The sequence below is a fragment of the Dendrobium catenatum genome, unplaced genomic scaffold, assembly GCF_001605985.2.
Source record: "Dendrobium catenatum unplaced genomic scaffold, ASM160598v2 fragScaff_scaffold_986, whole genome shotgun sequence".
In the NCBI taxonomy this organism is placed as follows: domain Eukaryota; kingdom Viridiplantae; phylum Streptophyta; class Magnoliopsida; order Asparagales; family Orchidaceae; genus Dendrobium; species Dendrobium catenatum.
Window position 1 is genome coordinate 728,183 of NW_021319448.1, and position 25,708 is coordinate 753,890.

Below are 25,708 nucleotides of genomic sequence, written 5' to 3' on the forward strand. Positions count from 1 at the left end.
TTCGCCTAGTGGGGAATTTAAATAATGGGACCCTTTTCTATAGCCACGAGATAATAAAAATTCATCATCCTGACTGCAGATTACTTCACCAAGTGGGTGGAAGCATAACCCTTGGAAAAAATTAATGAAGCGAATGCCAAACAATTCTTATGAAAGAATATAGTCTGTCGCTTTGGTAATCCTGCAAGAGTCATCACTAACAACGGGACTCAGTTTACAGGGAAGATCTTTACATCATTATGTAAAGATTTTCATATTCAGCTTGTCCACACAACTGTTGCCCATCCTCATGCAAATGGGCAAAAACAGAGGTTACAAATTGAACAATTCTGAAAGGGTTGAAGACACGCCTAGGAAAGGCTGGGCGCAATGGGCTGAAGAACTCCCAAATGTCCTTTGGGCTTATCGGACCACTGCCAGAACTCCTACAGAAGAAACCCATATAACCTCTGTTTCGGTACAGAAGCGGTCATACCAGTTGATATTGGAGTCCCGAGCAACAGAGGCCAAACTTTTGACTCCAATGACAACGAGGAGAGGCTCAGGACAAATTTAGATATCCTCCCTGAAGTACGAGATGAAGCCTCACTTAGAACCGCTGCATACCACCAACGAAATGCTCGTCATTCGAATCAGAGAGTGAAACCTTGACCCATCTCCATTGGAGACTTACTTCTGTGAAGCATCGAAGCCGCTGGAAAGGGACCTTAACGCAATAAGCTTTCCCCCCTCTAGAAAGGTCCTTACTTGGTGGTAGCTATGGTTAAGCCTGGAACCTTCAAACTAAAGGATGTCAGTGGAAAAATACTCCCCCAAACTTAGAATGTGGACAACCTTCGCAAGTAATATCAGTAGAAGTTAATACTACTATCTTTTTTGTGTGATGTTGTTCGTAGGATTTGTCTTGTTTTATGTCCCCTCAAGTAGTTGTGCGTTGTATCTTTCAAGTTTTTCGTGCATCCTGTGTGTGTTGATTGTATAAAAACACTTTTTCTGTATCCCTAAGCTTTACTAAGGAATTGTTGTATTGTCTTATATAATGCAGTAATGTGACGTTCACTTTATCGTGATACTATTTCTTCTCCTCAACATGATTCGAGAAATACATAATCTACATTATATCTCAATCACTGAACAATCAATCCCAAGGGGATTTGATCCGACCTCTTCCATACAGGTTAAAATCATCAAGCCCACGCTTTGATTAACAACCTCGGATAGGTCAAGATATCCAAAGAAGATATCTCTCACATTCATTTAATTCTAAAAAGACCACCAAAATATTTGAGTCAATCTCATATACTTATGAAAAAGAGAAACCTCTTTTTTATATATATAAATCACTAAAATATCAAGTACATCATACAAACACACGAACAACAGAAACACACATACATTCATTATAAAGAAAACAAAAGTGATACATACAACATTAGAGTAATCCTACAGAATCTCAAGGTCATCATCGTCTTCATCCAAACAAAAAATATGCTGCAACACACTCTTCACCACCAGAGTCTGAAGAAGGATCACCAGAAGCCTGGTTGGGAGTCAACCCCTCAATCCCCTCCATTCTTATAATGCGCTGCACGAACACCCTTCATGAAACCTTTGATGAAGCCATCTTCTATAAGCTCTGCCTCTAAAGCCTTCACCTCTACATCATAAATATGATCGTGAGCTTCCTGAACTTGGTTCTCAAAAATTATGTTGAAGGTATAAGATTTCTTGAACTCGTATACAGCCGTAGACACTGACAGTAAAGCTTCTTTCTCTAACAACATATTCAGGAGCTTCTTGTTCTTAGCTTCAAGGATTTGCTGATCTTTCAATTGTTGGTTTTTCATCGCCTGTGCCTCCACCAACTATATATGTAAATGATCCATCCTCTCATTTTGGGAGGAGGCTAAAGTGATCCTGTTTGCCAATTCTGCTCTACACTATTCAAGTTGATCCTCCACCATCTTCATCTCGTTCACTTTGCCATCATATTTCTTCTTATATTCCCCCTAAAGGTATTTAACCTTCACGAATTCATCGTTCCAATTATCCAAGGTTTTATTCACCTCAAGTTGCTGTTCCAAATGAGATAACAAGTGAGAAATATATCCCTGAAAATGTATATATATACACAAGGGAAAAGGAGAGAGGGCGAACTCACCAGCTCATCAGCTCGTCGACGACCGATGCACTTATATTTTAAAACATCCTCTGGAATGTATATCTTGGACGGAGAGAAATGAGGACCTTTGCTGGCAACCATCAAAACTTCATCCGACTTTTTCTTATTTGACGCCTGCGAATCTCCCTCACTCTCTGGTCGCTTGGATTGATCTTTTTGGATCTCTGGAACTTTCACATATTTTTTCAATATCTGTACGTGCGATCTCCCTACTTGAGTAGATAATCCCACCTTGAATAATTATTCTTCGTCTATGTATCTGCTCAAATAACACACCTCATAACGGAGGAGGTTAATGTCAGGAAGCTTCAGAATCCTCAATAAATCTTTCACTCCAATATGAAGGGGGATGGGCAACTCCTTCAACTTTCTCCATTTTTCTTGAAGATTCCAATCATTTTGCATGAAAAAGAAGTCGTTAATCCAGTCTTTCAATGGGTCCCGAGTGCGAATATCCAACCACTTGGATCTAAAGGAGATATGACTCTGCGTATCGCTAAAGAGATGCCCCATCCAAGAAAGATAATCTGAAGACAACACCACTATGCGGTCTCTAAAAAGCACAATCAAGCCTATTACGATCGACATGGCCCTATAGGAAAATTAAGATAAACTCACTCCACAGATCGTCAGAATGTCAAGCAATTCAGGGGGTGGTGGAAATTGCAGCCCCGCTCGCAAGCTAAATTCGTACACCGTCACATATCCCGGGGGAGGAAAGCAAGCGCGATCAGGTCTCGCCGGCACCTTCATCACCAAATCGTTAGGAAAATGGAATTTTTTCCTAAAAGAAATCAAGGAATCACCAGTGATGGTGGAGATAACATCATCAGTCTTCAATGCCTTGTGGATCTTCTTAGCACCCTCAGATCGGTCGTTAGGATGATCTTCTTTGGCGGGAGGATTTTTTGTGGATGCATGATCACCCATTCCAACTTCTGTACTAAAGAGGGGCACAAATCTGAGTAGGGAAAATCACCTATGAAAGATAGCGGAAAACCTCTAGAGTAAGAAGAAAAAGGAGGGAGAAAGAAAGAGGAGAAGGAGAAAATCTCCGACTTCCATACTAGAGGAGGGGCACTGAGTCGAGTAGGCAAAGTCACCTACCCGAAAACAGCGGAGAGCCTCAACTATCAGAAAGCTAGAGGGAAAAAATGAAGAGAACAAGAAGAAAACTCTAACTCCTGTACAAGAGGAGGGGCACTGAATTAGGTATGGAAAATCACCTACTCAAAAACAGCGAAAAGCCTCAATTGTTAGAGAGCCAAAGGGAGAAGAAGAGATGGTGCAATTTTTCTAAAGGCCTTGGGGGCCTATTTATAGTCTTCAAATGAGAAGAGAACAGTTTTTAGCATTTTTAAATTTTCCTAATTTTTCTAATTTTTTTTTTAATTTTTGAAGTTTTTTGGGATTTTTTAGAAATTTTTTCAACCCAAAAAAGGCAAAAAAATAGTTTTTTTACGAGAGGTGGGGCCCACTTGAGGCGGTGGGCCAAACCGCCCCTTCTCTCTCCTTGAAACGGTGTGAACAGCACGCGGATTCGTGGGGAAACCACACGGATCGACATCCAGCACACGGAGGCGCAACACATGCGGGGCATGCGGGGGCGCAGCACCGCGCAGGCGTAGCCCAAGCGCGGGCGCGGGGTACCGCGCGAGCGCTGTTCCGCGCCGGCGGCGGTGGCCGACCTGTCGGTCCTGTGGTTCGGCTTCCCGGTCCGTTCCGGGTCTGTTTTCTCGCCCTGAAAAGACCAAATCATAAGTTTTTGTGGTCCCCGGGACCATTTTTTGATGTTCTGAACTCAATTTTGGCACCTTCAAAGCCATTTGGAGCTCCTATACACAATATTAAGTCTGACTCACTCAAAAAAAATTCTCCAAAATTTGTGATGAGTATTTTCGGACTTCTGGAACTACGACGTCTGAAAATAGGGGGCAACTGATATATCCTCTAAAAATCATCTTGATCAAGCACGAATCTCGAGGCAAAATCAAATCAAAAACTTCAAAAATTAAATTCGAGAACATATGAACTTCGATTTCAGCAAGCTTATATTCAAACTGAGCGTCTCGGAAATACGAACCCAACGACACCAAATTTAACTCAATCTAAGCCCAAATGAGCCAAAATCAAGCACCCAAAGTGATATTGGAAAGTTCGTACCACAATTTGAGTTACCAAATGGTTTTTGATTTTAACGAGCTTATAGTAGAATTGAACGGCTCGATGAGATGAATCCCACAAGCCCAAGATCGCCGGATTCCGACATCATTAAGGCCTTTAAATGACTGACGAACGGTGTATGATCAAGGGATTCAATATCAGCCGTCCATTCAACCACTCCCTGTTCGCCCCTGATCTCACACCTATTTACAAGTCATGATACTCCAGAAAAACTATAAATAGACCCATCATTTCTCATAAGTGGGGACTCAAGCAAGAAGAAGAGAAGAAGAAGAGTAGGGGAAGGAGAATCAGCTCCTCCTCGACCACCGCCGGAGTTCCTTCCGCCGCCTGAATAACGTCGAAATTCTGCCGGATATTCAGGGGATGCCAGATCTTCGTACAAATTTGTAACTGAATTTCAATTCAGAAGAAACTCATTGTAATCTGATCGTCCTAACTTGTGGGACGAATCAGTCTCTTGTATCTCAAAAGATACTAGTGGAACTTTTCAATTAGGCGTGGCCCCATGGTTTTTCCCCTTTTCAGGGTTTTCCACGTAAAAATACTGGTGTTCTTTTATCTTCTTTTTGTGTGTGCTAGATATTCATACAATGCTCAGACGAAAATTTTCTAACTCTACCACCACATATATTCTAGCCTGTAATATATATATATATATATATATATATATTATATATATATATGTCATTGTTGTGTGTGTGTGTAACTTGAGCCAGGTCCAAGAACTCAACTAGCCAACTTAGCACAAATGGATCTGAGTGTTCAATGTTGAACTCTTGGGTTCACTAAAGGAATACATGGATTTTTCAACAGATTTTCTTCTTTTTCCTCTGAAGATTTTACTGACAGATTTTCAGCGATATCCAAAGCAGTTTTCATCTACTCACACCATTGGATTTTGTCTAAGATTCCAAAGGAAATTCATGCAGAATTACCAGCTGAATATTTTCCCATTAATTCTTACAAAAAAATTTTCCCAATAATCCAAAGTGGTCTCTCACCTGACTTCCTAACATATGTAAGCATATATTACAGGCGAGTTAATCCATGATTTTCAATTTTTTTTTTTAATCTTTGCATTTTGCTTTGATAATAACTATAAATCTCTCTAAATATCAGCATTACAACACAAAATTTTGAGTTAAGAGTAATTAGAATGCAAACTGATTATTATTAGTGCTAATTACTGACCTTAAACTCCCATAGTCAAATGTCCAGTGCCTCTTGAGGTATTTTCTTCCAAGATATATATGAAGCATCAAACTTGCTACGTATATGTCACAATAGATGAAAGCTGTATAAAGCATAAATTTCAAAATAGTTATCAAACTATCAAATTAAAACATTTTTTACCTACGTGTCGCCTTTAGGCTCTATAAGCACGTGGCCATCCGTCCTCGATGATATCGTACCCTTAGGTCGCTGCTATATAAATATAGATAATCCTCCTAGAATGACTGTGGAGTTGGTGGGTAGTAGAATATTGGTTGTGTGTATGGTGGGTATGGGTAGGTGAATGATTTTTGTGCTAGACTATTGTTATTATATTTGGCTCATTGCTCGACATTTTAAATATTATCATTCATTATTTTCATGGGTAAGGGCTCAATCAAGTTACATGTTATAGATAAATCTAAATTTACATTTCATAATCATGTATGTACTACATAAAGACATGAATGAAACTCATCTAGAATAGTAAGAATGACAAAACATGATAATGATGAGAATGGGAAAAGTAATTATGCTAGAGTGGTATCCAAAGATGCTCAAATTATAGTGTGAGGACTTGTGTCGGAGATGATGATGCAAATAATCAATATTGTTGTTTATGTGGCGGTGATGCTTAATAAAAGACAAGTATAAATATTGTAACTAATATGGAAAATCAAATGAAGCTATTTTAGATTATAAGGCAACTATTATTCAAGGAGAACTTGGAACTAACAATAATAAAAGATTGATTGCTCTGCATAAAAAAGACTTTTGGTGCTATAGAATGCCTTGAGTGTTTATATACTTGAAGGGAGGTTAGATAGCGATTGAGAAATAACATAAGAATTCAAGATAAAGCTAAATATGATGATATCATGGATCAAATTTATTTACATGTTTAGAGACTAGCTCCTTCCCTTATTAGTTAATAATAGATGCATGAATAGTTATTCATATTAATTTAGGAGAACATGTTAATAGTGTAGTATGAGTAATGCAGTAAGAGTTTGAATTTATAATACAAGCTTATTATGCCGCGTAGCTTTTGAGCATACTAAAAATATATTAATTAATGAGGTTAATTAATGAGGGGTCTAAAAATTTGATGTCATATAATTACATGTTCCACAAAAGATCAATGACTTGTTAAAAATTATGAAAATATCAAGATTGGTATTAATTCATCTAAAATAATATCACTTTTCTCATGTATAAATTTTTATATCAGTTAATATTTTAATATTATTGTAAGTAAATATAAATAACAAATACTCCCTTGTTTCCTTGATAGTTTGCCTCTCATAAAGGGGAAATTATTATGTGCGGACTCCATATGTAGCTCTACGTCCAGACTCCAATACAATATTGATATGTTTATTTATAATATTTGTCACATGTTTTTTTCTAATTTTTTGCGCGGCCTGATGACCCAATCTGGTCCAGAAGCAAATTGTATTTTTTTTTTAAAAGAAACCCACGTAAGCGCCCAAATATTTGAAGTTCTTGTGGGAAGACTATCTAATATTTAGGTTTTAGGGTTTTGGCGGAGTAATGTTCCCACCTAAGATAGGATTTCTCCTCAAAAGAAAGTTGGGGAAGAAAAGAGAGAAAGAGGCTATGAAGATGAAAATCAGTTTGGGGGACGTTAAATTCTCTAAGGAGATGGAAGGTGTTACGCAAAACGCTCAGGAAGACTTACTACATTCAACCATGGGAGATATGTCCGGGATATTATTCGTAAATTTTTAAACTCCAAAGAGGCTTTACCATTTTTCTATAAATATAGAGTTTTTAATGATTTAGGTTGTATCATACAAATCTTTTTTACTCCTCTGAAATTCTATTCTATGTACAAGCTTAGATACAAGTTTATATAAAAACTATATTGGTGTGTATTATTATTGATAGTTTTGATGTATACTGTTGTGTATCGCTGTGACTTTTTTGTATTGTCATACTTATATCAATATGATTCAATATGTTTCTTTTGTGCACAGGGAGTTCATAATTGTGAGAAGGAATCATACAATATATACTATAATTATGCTCATAATATTGATTTTGGTGTTCGCAAAAAACATCACCGTTTTGTTAGGGGTGGCATTTCTATTAGAGAAGACAATTGAATTAGTTATGTGATTGTTTAAAATATTTATACAAATAATGCGTGATAAACATCTCATAATAATATTTACTGATCAAGACTAGACAATGACTAGGACAATAGAAATTGCATTATCTCAAGCACATCATAGTTTGTGCCAATGGCACATCGCCAAGAAAGTTTCATCCACACTATGGTGCTTCAATTGCAACATCAAAATTATAGGCCTTTTTATATGTGTTTAAGCAAGTGTGATCATGAGGAGTTTGAGAGAACCTAGGCTGAAATGATCACTAAAGGGGGCCTCCACAGCTATGATTGGTTGAAGGAGCTTTATAGGATCAGGGATAAGTGGTAAATAGCATTCAATAAAAATTATTCTAAATTAGCATTATTTTAACATAGCATAGCGAGTCCACTATCAATGTGTATCATCTCATTTCAAAGCAACAAGTTCTATGGCTAATTGTTTTCTAGGCTTGGAGAAGGTGATGATGACTTCGTATCGGAATGAACACGATGAAGAATATAGATGTAGCTAGTTTGAAATAGTACTTGTAATAAAAAGTAGCTCAATACTAAAGCAAGCTATCTGATTTCATTCAAGAAAATTGTATTCATTTTTTGAAGAGGAATTTCCACATGGTGTATGTGGAATGTGTATATATTATGCCTAAAGTGACTCATCAATATTTTTCATCAAAAGCATATAAAAGATAGACTAGTCAATCTATTGAATTGTTCATTTTGATGTAAAAGAGTGTACCATTCAATATAATTGCAAAAAGTTTGGCATGATGGATTTACTATGTTCTCATTGCATGAGAGTTATAAGGTAGTTAGATATAATTAATATTCGTATGAAGTACTTACTACTGATGGTCGGCAATAACTAGAAAAGATATTTGTTTTGGTCGTACGTTCACAGGTTTGGGAAAGAAAAATATCACATCTCACGAGGGATGTAGTGGTATGATATTAAAAAAATCATCTTAGCATATTTGCATATGAAATTAACACACGAGCATAAGAATGAGAAGGTAGAATAGTACATGTTGGCTACAATGAATGACACGGCTGAAAATATAGACTTGATCCTAGATAGCAAGAAAAAGATCCACAAGTTTGTAGGCAACACATAATATGGGATTACAAATTGAAAGACCTATTAAAGTGCATGCCTAAAGGCATCTCTAATGCAAAATTGAGAGTCATTGAGAGAAGAGAAAATGTAAGAAAAAGAAACCTGTCGACCAGGCCACTACAACAAAATAATATTCATCGGTGAGTCAGGTCAAGTTCTCAAATATTCTAGAATGTTTCATAAAGGGATACATTCTCGGGTCATTAACTAGGGGTGTCAATATTGGATACGACCCGAAAACCCAACCCGAACATGACACGAAAATTTTGGGTTCGGCTTGACCCGAACCCGAACCGGGTTTGGTTCGGGTTAGAGTTTTCGACCCTTTTTAGAAATTGGGTCGGGTTGACCCAGAAATCCAAAAATGACCTGGATTGACCTGATGATTGAGCTGCCCACGTCAGCCCGTGGCAAATCCCACTCCTGCCCCATTTTCCTGCTGTCATGCCCTACTTGCCCGCTGCCCTTCCCGCATTAGCCCGTGGCAAATCACCACTGCCCTGCCCCACTTACCCGCCGCTGCCCCATCAGCCCGTGGCAAATCCCGTTCCTGCCCAACTGTCCCACTTGCTCGTGTGTCTGCATCATGCCCATCACGTGAAAATAGGCATGGTGGCAAGCTGCATGTCCCGAGGAGGCGAGGATGGAGGACCCGAGCCCGAGGTCCAAGTGAATCGCATGACCATGTCCAGGCCCGCATGATGGCTTGACGATTGCAGCGTCCAGGCCAGCGGCCACATCTAGGACCTCCAGGCGTCCGGCGGTCGCGCGTGTTGGCATCCACTTTCGGGTCGTGTCGAGTTGACCCGAACCCGAAGCGAGTCGGGTTCGAGTCTAGAAAACTGACCCGTTTGTAAAAATTGGTCGAGTTAGAGTTGACTCAAACAGTATCGGGTCAGTTCCAGGTTCGACCCAAACCTAACCTGTAACTCGAAATTGACACCTCTACCATTAACCAACTAGCCGACACTTGAATATATAAGAATTATGATAGAAATCATTGAATTAGATCAACATAGATGATGTGTAATTATTTCATTGTAAAATTATATTGTTTACTATAAAATTTCATTATGTATTTAATAAATTCATTATAAAATTACTTTTGTATCATAAAATTCATTGTAAAAATGCATTATGTATTGTAAAAATACATTGATTATTACTTTGTTTTACTATGAACTATTGTATATTATTAGTGTTGCGTCCAGGAGTATTCGCGGCGGTAGAGAAATATAAAATTTAACGTCTTAGCGTTGTACAAAAATCCGGCACGCAATCAGATAAGAGAAGGGGTGAAACATTCATAAGAGACACCAGAGTTTTTATGTGGAAAACCCCTGAAAAGGGGGAAAAACCACGGGGCCTGACCCAGTTTGAATGAATCCACTAGTATTTGCAGTCGATTACAAATGAGGCTCTTCCTTTAGAGAAGGCCTTATATTGATGTAGCAAATATACATCATATAGATTACATTACATGGTAGGAGTTACATATACATATTTGTCTGGTTGGAAGGACCGTAGTCGGCAGGAGACCGGGGCCAGAAAGACTTTGTCTGTTGATGGAGGTCGGAAGGACCATAGTAGGCGACGAAGGCCTGAAGGACCGTAGTCGATAGGAGACTGGGGTCTAAAAGACCGTTGTAGTAGGGCGGTACTTTGGTAGAACTCTGGACGTCAGGTAGTGGCCCAGCAGAAGTCCAAGCCTCAGGTGGTGTTCCGACAAAGCAACGGCGTCAAGTGGTAGTCCGGCGGAGGAAAGGGCCTTTGGCGAAGGTGAGGGCCTCTGGCGAGGGTGAAGGCCTCTGGAGAAGGTGAGGGCCTCAGATGAAGACGTCTCGGCAGTTCGGGTGCTCCCAAAATTAATTTTTGAAGTTTCAAACTAGCTTTTGCCTTGAGATTCATGCCCAATCAAGATAATTTTTTGACGATGTATTAGTTGCCCCCCCCTATTTTTGGACGTCGAAGCTCCAGAAGTCCGAAAATATAAGTGTCGACATTTTGCATTGGCGAGGCTCCGGCGGTGATCCGGCGAGGCTCCGGCGGTGGTCCGGCGAGGCTCCTGCGGTGGTCGAGGAGGAGCTTCTTCCTTCTCCTCTTCCTTCTCTTCTTGCTTGGACCCCCCTCTTGTGAAGAATGAGGGCTCTATTTATAGATTTTCTGGAGTGGCATGACCCGTAAATAGGCGTGAGATCAGGGGCGAATAGGGAGTGGTTGAATGGACAGCCGAAATTGAATCCTACGATCGTGTACCATTCGTTGGACATTTGGAGGCCTTAATGATGTTGGAATTCGACGATCTTGGGCTCGTTGGATTTTTCTCGTCGAGCCGTTCGATTCGAGTATAGGCTCGTTAAAATCGGAGACCGTTTGGTAAATCAAATTGCGGTTTGAACCTTCCGACAACACTTTGAGCCCTTGATTTGGACTCATTTGGGCTCGGATTGGGTTGATCTTGGTGTCATCGGGTTCGTATTTTCGAGACGCTAAGTTTGACTGTAAGCTCGATGAAATCAGAGTTCGGGTGCTCCCAAAATTAATTTTTTAACGATGTATCAATTAGTTTGTACCATTGTTTACCGTTGATGTGTGCTTCTGATGTATTATTATTACATGCTTTAGATGTATTATGTAATTTTTGTGTATTATTACTATGCATTTTTGTTGTGTATCACTGTGTATCATTGTGTACTACTACTGAAAGCTATTTACGATGGATAGATGTAGGATTTCATCTATTTAAATGAAGTTGTTGTAACATTTTAGATATTTAAAGTGGGTGGTTGTAGCTTTTCAACTCTTTAAGGTGGGTAGTTATAGCATTTGATGAGCTATTTAAGGTGTATTACAAGTTCCCTCTAGTAGCTGCCTTTTTATCGGTGTAAGCATTACAATTATGCTCTATCTATTGCATTGGCCAGATACTAAAAAGTCTCGAGGCATATTGACGAAATATTATATTGATATTGCCAGCAGTAGGATGCATGAATATATGCCAAGATGTTCTGACGGTTCGCTTCAGAAACTAGTCAGGGCAAATAAAATATACATATATTGTGTGTATACATGCATGAACTTTGTGATTGTATAATTGAGATTTCATATAGAGAAGCGATGGCGGTGGAGGGTAACAAAACAGGAAATTTCCAAAATGCTATAGGCTAAAGATGTGTGGAAAGTAAGTTTTTTTAGAAACATCACCACCTTGCTAGTGCTCTTTTTCTTCATATATGTTTTTATAAGCTACACGTAACAAAGAATGTGGTGGTTCCAATATTGTTGATAGGCCACCTTGTGATGAAGATATTATCATTCTTTATCACCCTTGGGATCCAGCTAAAGATGCCTTCATTGTAGACTTTTATAAGCAAATATTGAAGAAGTTGTTGCATGTAGGTAAGCGAAAGAAGTTTCTAAACTTGACTTATTGATAAGATTTATAGTACGAGTTGATGTCATGGTTTGGATGTTGCCTATAAAAAACTCAACTATAGGTGCGTGTGCACCAGCTACTTAAGGAGTAGTATTCATGATCTCTTTATGATTTAGACACAGTGTACTACTGTATACCACTATATATTATTATTGTGTGCTACTGATGTATTGTGTAATATTGTTGTGTATTATTACTATGAACTTTTATTGTGTATCGTTGTTGTGTGCTTCGTATGTATTATTGTTGGGTGCTACAAATGTATTATGAAGTTCCCACATACAAGAATGCATAGAATTATCTTAAGAATTTTGCTACTAAAAAATTATGTTACTCTTTTATATATACATTATTATTTTATAAATACAAATAAATAATGTATGTAGAAAATGACAACTATAAATAAAGAATGTCTTTATAACTTTGTTAAAGTTATTTTTTGGTTGTACAAAGAATATCGTATACTAGTTTAACCTTGAATTTAGGTATTTTATCTTGACAATCTTTATGTTTAGCCCAATTGACACTCTGATGTTAGATAACAACCTCCATAAACTTGCAGACGAACATACTGCAATTAATGTTATTTATTAGGGTTGGCACAACAATGATAGTTTGGATAGGTCATTGTCATATGTCAACATCAAAAGAATCCTTTATTTCTTGATAAAGATAATTTATCTAGACAAAACATTGAAACTATATTAATTTGAATCTAGTGGAGTTAAAATTTAAGATGAAAGTCTAGTAAGAAATTAAATATGGATTCGTAATTTCAGGAAGCACGACCTTATGAGCCTTGTTGGGCAAGGAATCGAAAACTGTCAAACTTGATTCTTCAAGCATGCTACCAAAAGGTTCTAATGCATCTTGTTCATCACAGGTAACAACAATAAACTTAAACCCCTTAAGGAATCTCGATTGATATGGTTGACATACATTTTGGTATATATAGCATATTTTGAGTATAACTAGTATGAATCAAACAAAATAACAAATAACTTGACCAAACAATCGTACACATATATATGCAAAATGTGTAATAAGTAATGACATATACAGTGCATGCAAGAGACAAATAGGAATAGTTGTAAAGGCCTGGGCAATGCTTGTTCTTCTTGGATAGGAATACGACGAAAGCATCAACATAGTTATTATCGAGGCACTTGTTTGTTATAAGTTTGTCAATTTAACTTCTATAAATAGTGACGTTCCCAATAGTACAGACCATGTCATACCTAAAAAAAATATAGAGATCAGCAATACACAAAAGCAGTATACAGCGGTACATAGTGATATATAACAAAAGGACACAACAGTACACATCGATATATATCAGGAGAAAGAAGTATTTAAGCATAATTAAAATTTACTAGTTAGTATACTTTTCTAAACAACTGTTTATGAACGCCCTCATTTCTTCAGTTATCATCTCCCTCCAGGGAAATTCTATCTTTTTTTGTACTAGTTTGACAACGAAGGTTAGTCCCTCATCCACCTCAATAACTGTATCTAATGCCAACTGTTGTTATGTAGGCTTAGGATGTTTAACTACATTTTTATGACCATTTTCCCCTTCTGACCAGTGGTGTATGGGGTATTCACCAAATTTTTCTTATGGTCAATCCTTGCTTGTACACAACGTATTATACTTGTGCCACAAGTTAAGGCAAAACCATTAATCTCATCATCTTCCTGAACTTTCACGACATCATTAGGGCTAGACACTTTTTTTAACTGGTAACATGATCAATTTTATAATTAGTACATTATCAGCAATTATTATATTGTCATCCTCATCAATGTCATCAATAGAAGAATGATTTGTTGAACGACGTATAGATATTGGGCCTTCCTCAATAATGTCGGATGCAGATGGATGACAACATTAACAGATGATACGATTCTTCAGGATGATTCTACCGGCTCTCTTATTTGAAAGTGTTCCAATAGAAACTTCTCTATGGCAGTAAATTTAGTTTACAGATGCTTTTATTTGAATATGTGATGTACTATTACAATTATTATCCTCTCAAGTAGCCCAGCGATTAATTCAACCTTAACCAAACTATTATATGCATGGAAATTTGTACAATGCAGTCATGTACATAATGGCTTCGTAAAAGCTCCGAAGGTTTGCATTAATTATTTCTGCATGTTGAGAAGCAACCTTTGTAGGAGAATGAATTGGGTGGCTAAGGAGGTTGTGGGGGTGGGGTGTAAAAATCCATTTTTTTAATGAATATTTTGAATTTTATCGTTATGCCTTGTCAAAGAAGAGAGATGGAAGAAAGAGAAGATTGTTCGGGGCTTTTTCTTCCGTCAATTTTGTTCAGAGATTTCTTTTATTTGTAGTAAGTAACTCAAATCTTATTTTAATTTTCAATGATTTTGATTATTACATAAATTTTTTATATTAAACAAAATTGATTATTTCCTAATACATTTTTATTGTGACACTTGTATAAGCAATAAAGACTAGTTAACACTATAAAATGGATTGACTATTAAAACATAATACCATATGAGGGTGGTCCGACAACTTTTCCTTTAAACATGATTTGTGGTTATCACAATTGTAGTATGTAATAGATGACTGATTATGTCGACGGCCAGAGTAACGACTCTTATTGATTTAATGAAACTACATGTTATAATAATTGGTTAATTAAATATGATAATTAATTGATTGGATAAGTGATAATTGATATGACTGATGACTAACTGAATTAGTTGGGATAATAAAATGTTGAAAATATCATATCAAAGATAGATGTTCTGCATTTTTAAATCATACATTGATGTATACATATATTAATAGCACTAATAATATTTACATATACATTAATATCATTAACTGTATTGGATGTATTGATAATACATAAATATATGATGCAAATTAATATAGAAGATAGATTGCTTTAGTAATTTATTATTGATTTTTACACTGTTGTTTTATCGATTTATTGAATTTTATACAAATTATTAAATTTTTTGATTCATTGTAATGATTCTCTGCTTTTATTATTGATCATTTTGAGTTTTATCAATAATGTTTGGTCATTAAATACATTGATTGTTATTTATTATATTAGACTACTGAGGATATCATATTATTTTTTAGTCCTTACATTGAAAGTTTTTGTAAGTTTTGAATTAGTATTGGGCTTTTGAGCTCATTATATGGATTTTTAATGATTTCATATTAGTTCTAATTAGAGTGAAATTATTAAAGATCCTCAAATTTTATTTATATTTTGGTTTTGTATTTTGATTTATTCTTTTGTAACTAGGAGCTTGTGATAGAATAATGATTGTAGTGATTTCTTAGCTAGTATAAATAATATTTTGGATGAAAAAATAGTAAAATATCTTAATGTATATCATTTTAGTTGGTTTTACTCATTATTATTTATATTGATAATTTATAGAAGCTATGGTTTAAAATGATAAATTGACAATTCTTTCAAATTTGATTATGGGGCGCTACAAATTGGTATTGGAGCGGTTGTTGGAAGAATTAGATTGTAACTAGATATATAAAAATTGATTTATAAGTGGGGTAAAAGTTGGGTATTATAGATTTATCATTTCTGTATTTATTTGATTAAGTTTGATGAGTTTTGATTCGTGATTTTTTTATACGATTTCAATTTTGATTTTACAGATTTTTTTGGTATTGATTTTGTGCCCAAATCCTTAAGAAAATGTTGGGGATGAAATTTCTCTAAGATGTGTAGATCATAATAATAATTTAAAAAAAAAATTCTGAATTTCAACGTCATGTCTTATCGAAGAAAAGAGATGGAAGAGAGAAAAGGTTATTCGGGGCTTTTTCATCCATCAATTTTATTCAAAGATTTCTTCTATTTGTTATAAGTAACTCAAATCTCATTTTAGTTTTCCATATTTTTTAATATTATATAGATTTTCTACATTGAACAAAATTGATTATTTTCTACTGCATTTTGATTATAACACTTGCATAAGCAAGAAAGGCAGATTGTTAGCGTAAGCAAGAAAGGCAGATTGTTAAACCTATAAAATAGGTTGAGTATTAAAACATAATATTCTAACACTGAGTTACAGGAGGATGGACTAACAAACTTTTCCTTAAAGATGGTTTGTACTGTTATCCTAGTTGTAGCATGTAATAGATGACCGATTATGCCAACAGACAAAGTGACAACTCTTTATTGATTTAATGAAGCCACATATAATAATAATTAATAATTGATTAATTGGATAAGTGTGATATGACTGATGACCAATTATGAATCAAGATGTTATGTCTTTTTAAATCATACATTGATGCATGCATATATTGATAGCATTAATGGCTTTGACAAATACATTAATATTATTAATAATATTAGATATATTGATAATACATAAATAGATGATGCATAAAAATATATTATATAATTTTTTTAATGATTTTTGCATTGTTGTTTTATCGATTTATTGAATTTTATACCAATTATTGATTTTTAGATTCATTGTAATAATTCCCTGATTTTATTATTGATCATTTTGAGATTTATTTATAATATTTGGTCATTAACTATATTGATTGCTATTGATTATATTATAATGAACATATCATATTGATTCTTTAGTTCTTGCATTGAAAGTTTTAATGAGTTTTAAATTAATAATGGGCTTTTGAGTTCATTATATAGATTTTTAATAATTTTAAGTCAGAGAATGGGTCAGGACCAGTTGGAGTGAGATTGTTAGAAATCGTCATATTTTCTTTAAATTTTGGTTTTGTATTTTTATTTATTCTTTTATAGTTAGGAGGTTAAGATAGATTAGTGATTGTAGTGAACTCCTAGCTAGTATAAATAATATTTTGGATGAATAAATAGTAAAATAACTTGATGTATATGATTTTAATCCAAACAAGCATAAGCCCAGATTATTCACCCCTTAGTGCATCTTCTTTAGATCATAAATGAAAGTTAGATCTATAATTTTTACTTAAGCGTTAAATTAATGTTTGATCATTTAAACTCAAAAATTTAATCACATCTTTATACATTTAAAAAGGTATAATCATTACTAAAGATAAAGAGAGTAATTTATACTCTTAGGAATATAACATAAGAATCTCTTTTGTGCATCGAACTAAGAAGAGAATTATATAGTATCCTTAATCAAGAGTTTTCTATGATTGAGATTTAGGATGTAATTAATCATGGGGGCTTGTGCCCCTGCGAAAACAACACCCACATCAAATAAGTTTCATTAAAGTTGATGTATTGAATGGGAAAAATCTCATGATTATCGGATCATATATACTATTTCCCATCGATGTATGTAGGTGAGAGCCACTATAGGATAGTCTGATTGTATCTTTTGCATTTTGACCCTCAATAGCAACATCCTTTCGGAGACCCACACATCTACAGTGAATGGTAGTTTATGCCCTTTGATGATGAAGCATTGCTTTCAGATATCCTATAATGAAAACAACATGTATAAGAGTGGAACATTTTAATGGAAATGAGACATTAACAAAAACTAATTTATGCGCAGCTTTTTTAATTTATTCATAAAATCCTAGCTAAAAGTTTCAACAAAAAAATTTTAGATTTCTTTAAAAGTTGAAGTTTTGCAACGAAAGGTGATCTTTGGAACATACCCCTGCAAAATTGTGTGTAGTGGTTAAGAACAATTCAATGCCCAGCAATACATAGTAATGATACATAGCAGTACACAACAGTACATAGCATAATACAATATAGAAAATGAACAAAAACTTCTCTAAAATTTTTCTATATACTTATATCATATAAGTGAAATAAATCATAGTGGTACACAACAACGGTACACAACAGTAACAATATAGAAAATGAATAAAATCATGACTGAAAATTTTCTATGAACTTGATCATACAAATGAAAAATAAATCACAGCAGTACACAACAATAAGTAATCAGTATAGAAAATGTACAAAATCATCAATGAAAAATTTTTATGAACTTTATCATGTGAATGAAAAACAAATCACAACAGTACATATTAATGTTACAAAGCGGTAAATAGTAGAAAATGAATAAAAACATCACTGAAAATTTTCTATGAACTTGATCATGCGAATGGAAAATAAATCACAGCAGCACACAACAACGGTACACAACAATGAACAGTATAGAAAATGAACAAAATTTCACCGAAAAGTTTTCTATGAATTTGGTCATGCGAATGGACTAAATCACAGGAGTACACAGCATTATACAATAACTATACACAGGAGTATAGAGTATACAAAACCTATTTTCCACATAGATTCTATAATACGCATCTGTGAGAAAACTGAGAAATCATATTTTATAGCAACACGCGAATGTTCTAAACCCTAAATATAAACCATAACAACTATATTAGATAAACAATTTACAGAATAAATAGAATCAACATATATAGTGATAAATTATAACTTTTTTTCTCGGGACATAAATTTGACCTTAGCCACAGCTTCCGCAAAGAAAATTTCCTACAGAGCACCACACAAAAAAGGTTGATCCTTCGGTCGAAAATGAAGAACACTTGAAACAACGAACTGGATTAAAGTGAAACACCTCTACTTTAAAATTTTCGTGGAAACACCACGATTTTAATTTTTTCACCGAGTCAGATTGTTAGATCACTACGTGTAACCATTGTATTTGAGTGCTAACTTAGGCCTCGTTTGATTCCCCGACTCTATTTTCTCATTTTTAATGGAGCTTTAAGAACGACTAATAGAGAAAAATTTTTCTTCTCAAATCGGCGTAAATACGGAGTTTCATTGAATGTTATTTTGAAGAAGCATTGTTACCAAAGAGCAAAATAATCTTTTTTTTTTTCTCCTATTCAAACCGCTGATGGAGAAATTAGGGAGAAACAAACGAGAACTTAGAGCTACACCCAGAGTTAACAAAGAATAATTTCCCCTCCTATAGCGTTTGGTTTTTTTCCCCGCTTTTTCTATTTGATCACGATCTCTCTCTCTCTCTCTCTCTCTCTCTATAGCTCGTCGGCAGTGATGAGGGCTTCCGGTTTGTATCAACGGAGGAAACATCTCTTACCGGTTGCCCGCTCACTCCTCTTCCTTGGTGCTGCTTCCACCGCAGTCCTTCTTCTCTTCGTCTCTTGTTCCTCCGTCGACCCGTCCGCTGAAATCCTCGTCCACTCTATTGCCGCCGACGGAACCCTTGTGGATATGGAGGGGTCGGCCAATCCGCCCCTCAGCAAACCAGGGGAGCTACCGAGGATGGTGGAGGTGGATCACGCTAAAGTGGAATTGGCCAAGCGAGACGAGAATGTGATGGAAGCGGTTGAAAGATCGGGCGGTGGAGCCTCGTGCGCGACCGTAGAAGAGATGGGAGAGACCTTCGCCGCCGGGTCCGAGACGGAAAGCCTCAGGATCAGGGATTTGATCCACCGCCATTTCTCTCTGTACGGTTAGTTGGCACCCGAGCTTGGACAAATAGTATGGCAAGACCTAGCTTTTGCCTGTGTTTCGTCAGGTCTAGAAATACGAAATTTCGGGTTTCTCATTAGGTCCCATTTGGTGATGCTAGAAAACAATCTGATTGCTAATTTGATCATTTAATTGGTTGCATTAGAAATTAACATTGATTTTAAACTCCGCGACCCTTCAATATTCCTCAAATTTTATGGGTTTGATTTTAGGCAAAAATCAGAGAAAGTGAAATCACACTTCTAAGAACATGTTTTCTATCTATAAGCAACCAAATGAGGCCTTCTAAGGTTTTAGATTCAGATACGAACAGCTTGTGATAAAGCATTTTGTTGAATTGCTTTGATAGGACTCTTGTCCCTTTCGAGGAATTCTAGTTTGCCCAAACTCTAGAAAACAGAAAAACAAAGTAAAAACAGAAAGAAGAAGCGGATAGGAGAATAATTGGATATTTTCTAACTCACCCTACACAGCGAAAGCGAAATCCCACCTTTTTTATAGTATTAGTCATCACATAACCCACCCTCCTTATTACAAGCCACATTCACCAGAATCAAATATTCCCAAACTAACCCAACAAAGTAATTGTACATCAGTTCACTATTAACCAATAGAAGAACTTGATTCAGTTTTATCTCTGCAATTGTTATGATTTGGAGTAGAAGTCTTTCGTCCATCTAGGAGCTTTTCAGACTCACATGATTATGTCATTTAATGTGCTAGAATGTTGTGGGTTTACAACATTACTCTTCCAACAAATAACAAATGTCCACAAGATAGAATTCATCACAAGACAACAATAGGTCATTCAAGATAATCAACTTGGGGTGGTACCATTTCAACATCGGGAGAGATTGAGAACTCAGCTAAAGTCTTCTGCTCCTCATTTATTACAATTGAACTGAACAATTTGGATTTACAAATGTGATCAGAATGATATTTCTCATCACAATGAAAACCAACGTCCTTTAAATATTTTTTTTCTTCAATTGTGCTAATGTTTATTGTTGACCCCGAAATAGTTGGTTCTGCTCCTTTCTATTCCTCTCTATGATCTCGTGGCATTACATGTTCCTTCCTCCATGACTATCTCGTGGCATTACATGTTCCTTTCATCAGAACATTCTCCAAAGGAGATATTGGAAAGAATTCAAAGCCAGGAAGACGTCAAGAACAATACTAAGAACTATAACATGCGGAGAAATTGGGAGAAAAAAAACAAGGAGGGTTGATTTTGAGGAAGAAGATATCTATGAAAGGAAGAGGGGTGCGAGAGATCAATGGAGAGATCAATGGAGAGAACACAACAATTGCTATATGGGAGGAGCTGAAGGTGGAAGAGGGCATTGGGGCAGAGGGGATCCAATAGTGAGAAAGCTGAAGATGCCCATTTTTAGGGGGAAGATGCTCATGGGTGGATTTATAGGGTGGAGATTTATTTTACAATGAATGGGTGGACGAAGGAGGAGAGACTCACAGCGGAGGCTTTATGCTTGGAGGGGAAGGCCTTGTCTTGGTATTAGTGGAGAGACATGAGAGATCCAATCTGATCGTGGAGGGAGTTCAAAAGATAGTTTATTAGAACGTTTCGGAACTAGCTGGAAGGAGACTTCTACGAGCAGTTCTTTGCTCTGATTTAGGAAGGGACAATGATGAATTATCAGGAGAGGTTTGAATACCTTTCTAGTCGATTGGGGAGGCTATTTGAGACAGTTTTGGAGAGGAATTTCATGAAGTGACTCATGCCAGATATCAGAGTCGTTGTTCGGTTATTAAGGCTAGGAGGGTTGAGGGAGGCTATGGAGCGAGCCTAGTTGGTGGAAGACAAAAACTCACTTGAGAGAAGCAGCAAGGGCAGTAGTTTGGGAGCTTCATATCGGTCAACAACTATTTTTGTGCTCATTCAGGGAGAAGTACCTAAGGATATGAGATTAGGAGCATGACCAGGGGAACATTTCAATTGACTGATTGAGGCAGAGGTTCAAGAGAAGAATGTTTCTATTGTGATGGGAAGTTTGCATCAAGCTGCCGCTGTAAGGACCGTTCGCTGCAGGTACTTATAGTCTGTGATGAGGAGGAGGAGACTCTAGAGGAGCATTTGCACCTAGATTTGGCGGAGGTCTATCTAAACTCAGTGTTGGGATTTATCTCAAATCACACTAAGATTGTGAGGGGACATATATGAGGAGAATCTGTGATAGTTCTAGTGGACAGTGGGCCGATCCACAACTTCATCTTCAACTAGTTTGTGGATTGATTAGGGCTGAGGCTAGTCGACACAGGTTGTTTTGGGGTGATGATGGGAATGAGGAAGATGGAGAAGAGTAGAGGCATTTGCCCAGGGTTAATGGTGACACTGCATGAGATTCAGGTGAATGAGGATTTTCTTCCCTTAGAGTTAAGGAACACATATGTAATTATGAGCATGAAGTGGTTGCAGGCATTGGGGGAAAACAAGGTGGACTGGAAAGCATTGACTATGAAATTCATGATGGGAGAAAGGAAGGTAAGGATCAAGGGGGATCCTAGTCTTTCCAAAACCAGAGTTTCTCTTAAGACCATGGTGAGGGCAATCCAGGGAGCAATGATGGGATTCTTGGAGGAGCTCCAAAGCCTCTAGGGAGGGGGAAGCATGGAGAGAGAGAGAGTTGGGGGGGGGCCAGCCACTCCTACAACAATTCAGTGAGGTGTTCCAGCTACCTCATGGCCTATCTCCATCAGGGGGGGGGGGGGGGGGGGGAGTTCCAAAGATAATCCAGCCACTCCTACAACAATTCAGTGAGGTGTTCCAGCTACCTCATGGCCTATCTCCATCAAGGGAATATGAGTATGCCATCATCTTGAAGGAGGGGGTATCCCCTATCAGTGTTTGACCCTACCAATACCCACATTTTTAGAATGATGAAATTGAGAGACTAATCAAGGAGATGTTGTAGGCCCAGATCATTTATCTCAGTTTTAGTCCCTTCTCCAGTCCTGTGTTGCTGGAGATGAAGAAGGATGGTAGTTGGAGATTTTGTGTAGATTATCAGGCTCTGAATAAGGAAACAATTTTGGATAAGTTTCATATACTAGTCATTAATGAGTTTCTTGATGAGTTATATGAAGCGTTGATATTTTCCAAGATTTATATGAAATCATAATACCATCATATCAGAATGTGGCCCGCTGACATCCACAAGACTGATTTCAGGACTCATAAAGGTTACTACGAGTTTTTAGCGATGCCTTTTAGGCTTACCAATTCCCCAGCTACCTTCCAGGCACTTATGAACAAGGTATTTCAACCCTATCTCCACAAGTTTGTATTGGTTTTCTTCGATGACATTTTGGTGTATATTTGGTATGATGCAGAGCATGTGGAGCACTTGAGGGTTGTGTTAGTAACATTGCCATTTTGAAGAAATGTTCTTTTGCACTATAAAGGTTGGAGTATTTGAGACATATGGTGTCTAAATTAGGAGTAGCTGCAGATCTTTTCAATATAGAGGCTATGTTGGAGTAGCCAACCGTTTGTAGTGGAGGCAGATGTATTAGGTTATGGGTTGGGAGAAATTCTCATGCAGTGTCAGACCCATAGCTTATTTCAGCCAGGTATTATTTGGGAGGGCCAGGCAGAAATCAGTGTATGAAAGGGAGCTAATGGTGATAGTGTTGGCAATACATAAGTGGAGACTTTACCTGTTGGGGCGACATTTCATAGTCAGGACAGACCAGAGGAGTTTGAAGTTTCTGTTAGAATAGAGGATGGTGACAAATGAGCATCAACAGTGGCATTTCAAGTTGTTGGGTTCTGACTTTGAGATCCAGTACATGCCCGGGCTTAAAAATAAAGCTGCAGATGCTCTCTCCAGGCACAGTGAAGACCCTCAGGTTATGACTTTATATGTTTCCATGGTGCTAGATTGGAAGGCCTTGAAGCATGAGAGAAAGCAAAATGAGGAACTTAGTAAGATCAGAGGAGACTTATTGCAAGATAAGGATAGCCATCCTGGTTACTCCTTGATGGGTTAGAAGCTGCTATATCATGGACGGTTTGTGTTGTCGAGGACATCACCACACATTCCTCACTTGTTGTAGCAATGTTATGACATAGCTGTTGGGGGACATACATGAGTTCAAAAAACATATCATAGACTAGTAGTTGAGTTTTATTGGGTGGGCATACGAAAGGATGTAGAATAGTTGGTGGTCAGTTGTGATGTGTGCCAGAGATACAATCATACAAATACCTAGTTATGACTCCAGGTGGTCTTCTACAACCTTTAGCATTAAAAAAAATACATCCTTTAGCATTACCCAAGAAGGTGTGGGAAGAGGTGACTATAGAATTCATCAAAGGACTACCTAGATCAGAAGGGTTTACTGTAATTCTAGTGGTGGTGGACAGATTGAGCAAATATGTTCATTTCATTCCCTTATGCCACCCATACACCGCGATGTCGGTGGCAGCCGCATTCATTAAAGAGGTGATCCGTTTGCATGGCATACCTGATTCTATTGTGTCCGATCAGGACAAGGTCTTTTTGAGCCACTTATGGAGGGAAGTTATTGAAGATGCAGGAATGGGTATCAAAACGGGTCAGCAGGTCGGGTTCGGATCGAACCCGACTTTGATCTGCTTTGTTTTGACCCGACCTGGATCCAAGACTTGAATTTCGGGTCATTTTTCTTAACCCGAACCCAATCCGATCAGGTTTCAGGTCAACCCGAATTGACCTGGCAACCCGTTTTGTTTGAAAAAAAAAACTTTTGTTTTTAAAAATTGAGCTATTTTGACAGTTTACTAGTTTAGTGTACAAAAAAAATTTAAGTAGATTTACAATTTAAAAATAATAATTGCTACTTCGAAATTTTTCTAACATTGAGCATTTGAGCAATTTTTCTAATTTCAAAATTAGCAATAACAAATTGGAAAAACGAATCTCTGAATTAACTAATAAATCTGTTCAGCCAATACATGAAATCTGTACAACAATTTTTTTTTAATTTCCTTACAGCCTTACGGCTTACAGGCTACAGCAAATCAGCAATGGCAATTGGCAATTTGAATAATTTCCTTACGGCCAATAAGATCAATTTTGCAACACACGAATTAATTTTCCTTACAGCCAATAATTTTTCTTATTTTCCTTCAGCAATACACGAATAAATTATAAATTCAACAGATAATTTTGCAACTGATCTATTTGCATCTAGCCAAACTGATCTATTTGCATTGCAGTGGAGAACAATCTATCTTCAAGACTTGGAGTAAACTACAAAAAAATAGTTAAATAGATAATATTCTAAAAAATGAGTTCGTAAGAGACTTGATAATAGCTCAGATTTACCCTCCAACTCATTCAACAACTAATAAAATATGAGTGAGTAATGAATATATCTATTATCATCCAATGTGGCACTTTGTATTAAGTTAAGCATATTTTAGTGTCTGATTTTATTTTTTTATTAGATAGTATCTACTCATGCCAATTTAATCATGCGATAGTGTTTACCCCAAGTAACTCTCACTTATGGTTTAGAAGAGTTTATCATCATTGCTTAGGCTTTCATTACTTGAACATAGCAACAACCAACTAGGCAACCAATGAATAATAAAGGGATACAAGTTTTGAAAATAGAAGCCGTAAGAGGCCACAGCCAACCCGGAAAATAACCAACCATAGCTAACATGGTAACGCCTAACAAGTTCTGCAACAGCTAAGCTGATAGCAAGTTCAGCAACAGCCACTAGTGAGTAGCAATATAAATTCATCAATATAAAGTAAGTTAACAAGTTTAGAAACCATTTACAAAACACTAAAAGCCAACTACAAATCATCTAGCAGTCATAAGAGGCTACAACCGACGGGCTACCAGTAATAAAATCACTAAATTAGCAACATCCAAGCAAAAAATAGAGATATGTTCAGCAACATTCAATTTAGAGAAAATAGATATACAATCAACAATTAATTCAGTTCAT

At 36.7% G+C, this 25,708-nt stretch overlaps 1 protein-coding gene across 3 annotated transcripts in view; it reads left to right on the forward strand.

Moving 5' to 3' along the window:
- Positions 1–19,250: 19,250 nt before the first annotated feature.
- Positions 19,251–25,708, forward strand: part of LOC110114231 — a 28,225-nt gene continuing 21,767 nt past the window's right edge. For 2 of the 3 annotated variants that reach the window (XM_020847036.2, XM_020847044.2), the window contains exon 1: positions 19,251–19,720. In XM_020847036.2, the coding sequence (XP_020702695.2) occupies positions 19,303–19,720 (418 nt within the window). In that variant the 5' untranslated portion in view covers positions 19,251–19,302. The remainder of the gene's footprint in view (positions 19,721–25,708) is intronic. The other variant, XM_020847052.2, reaches the window with a different exon arrangement.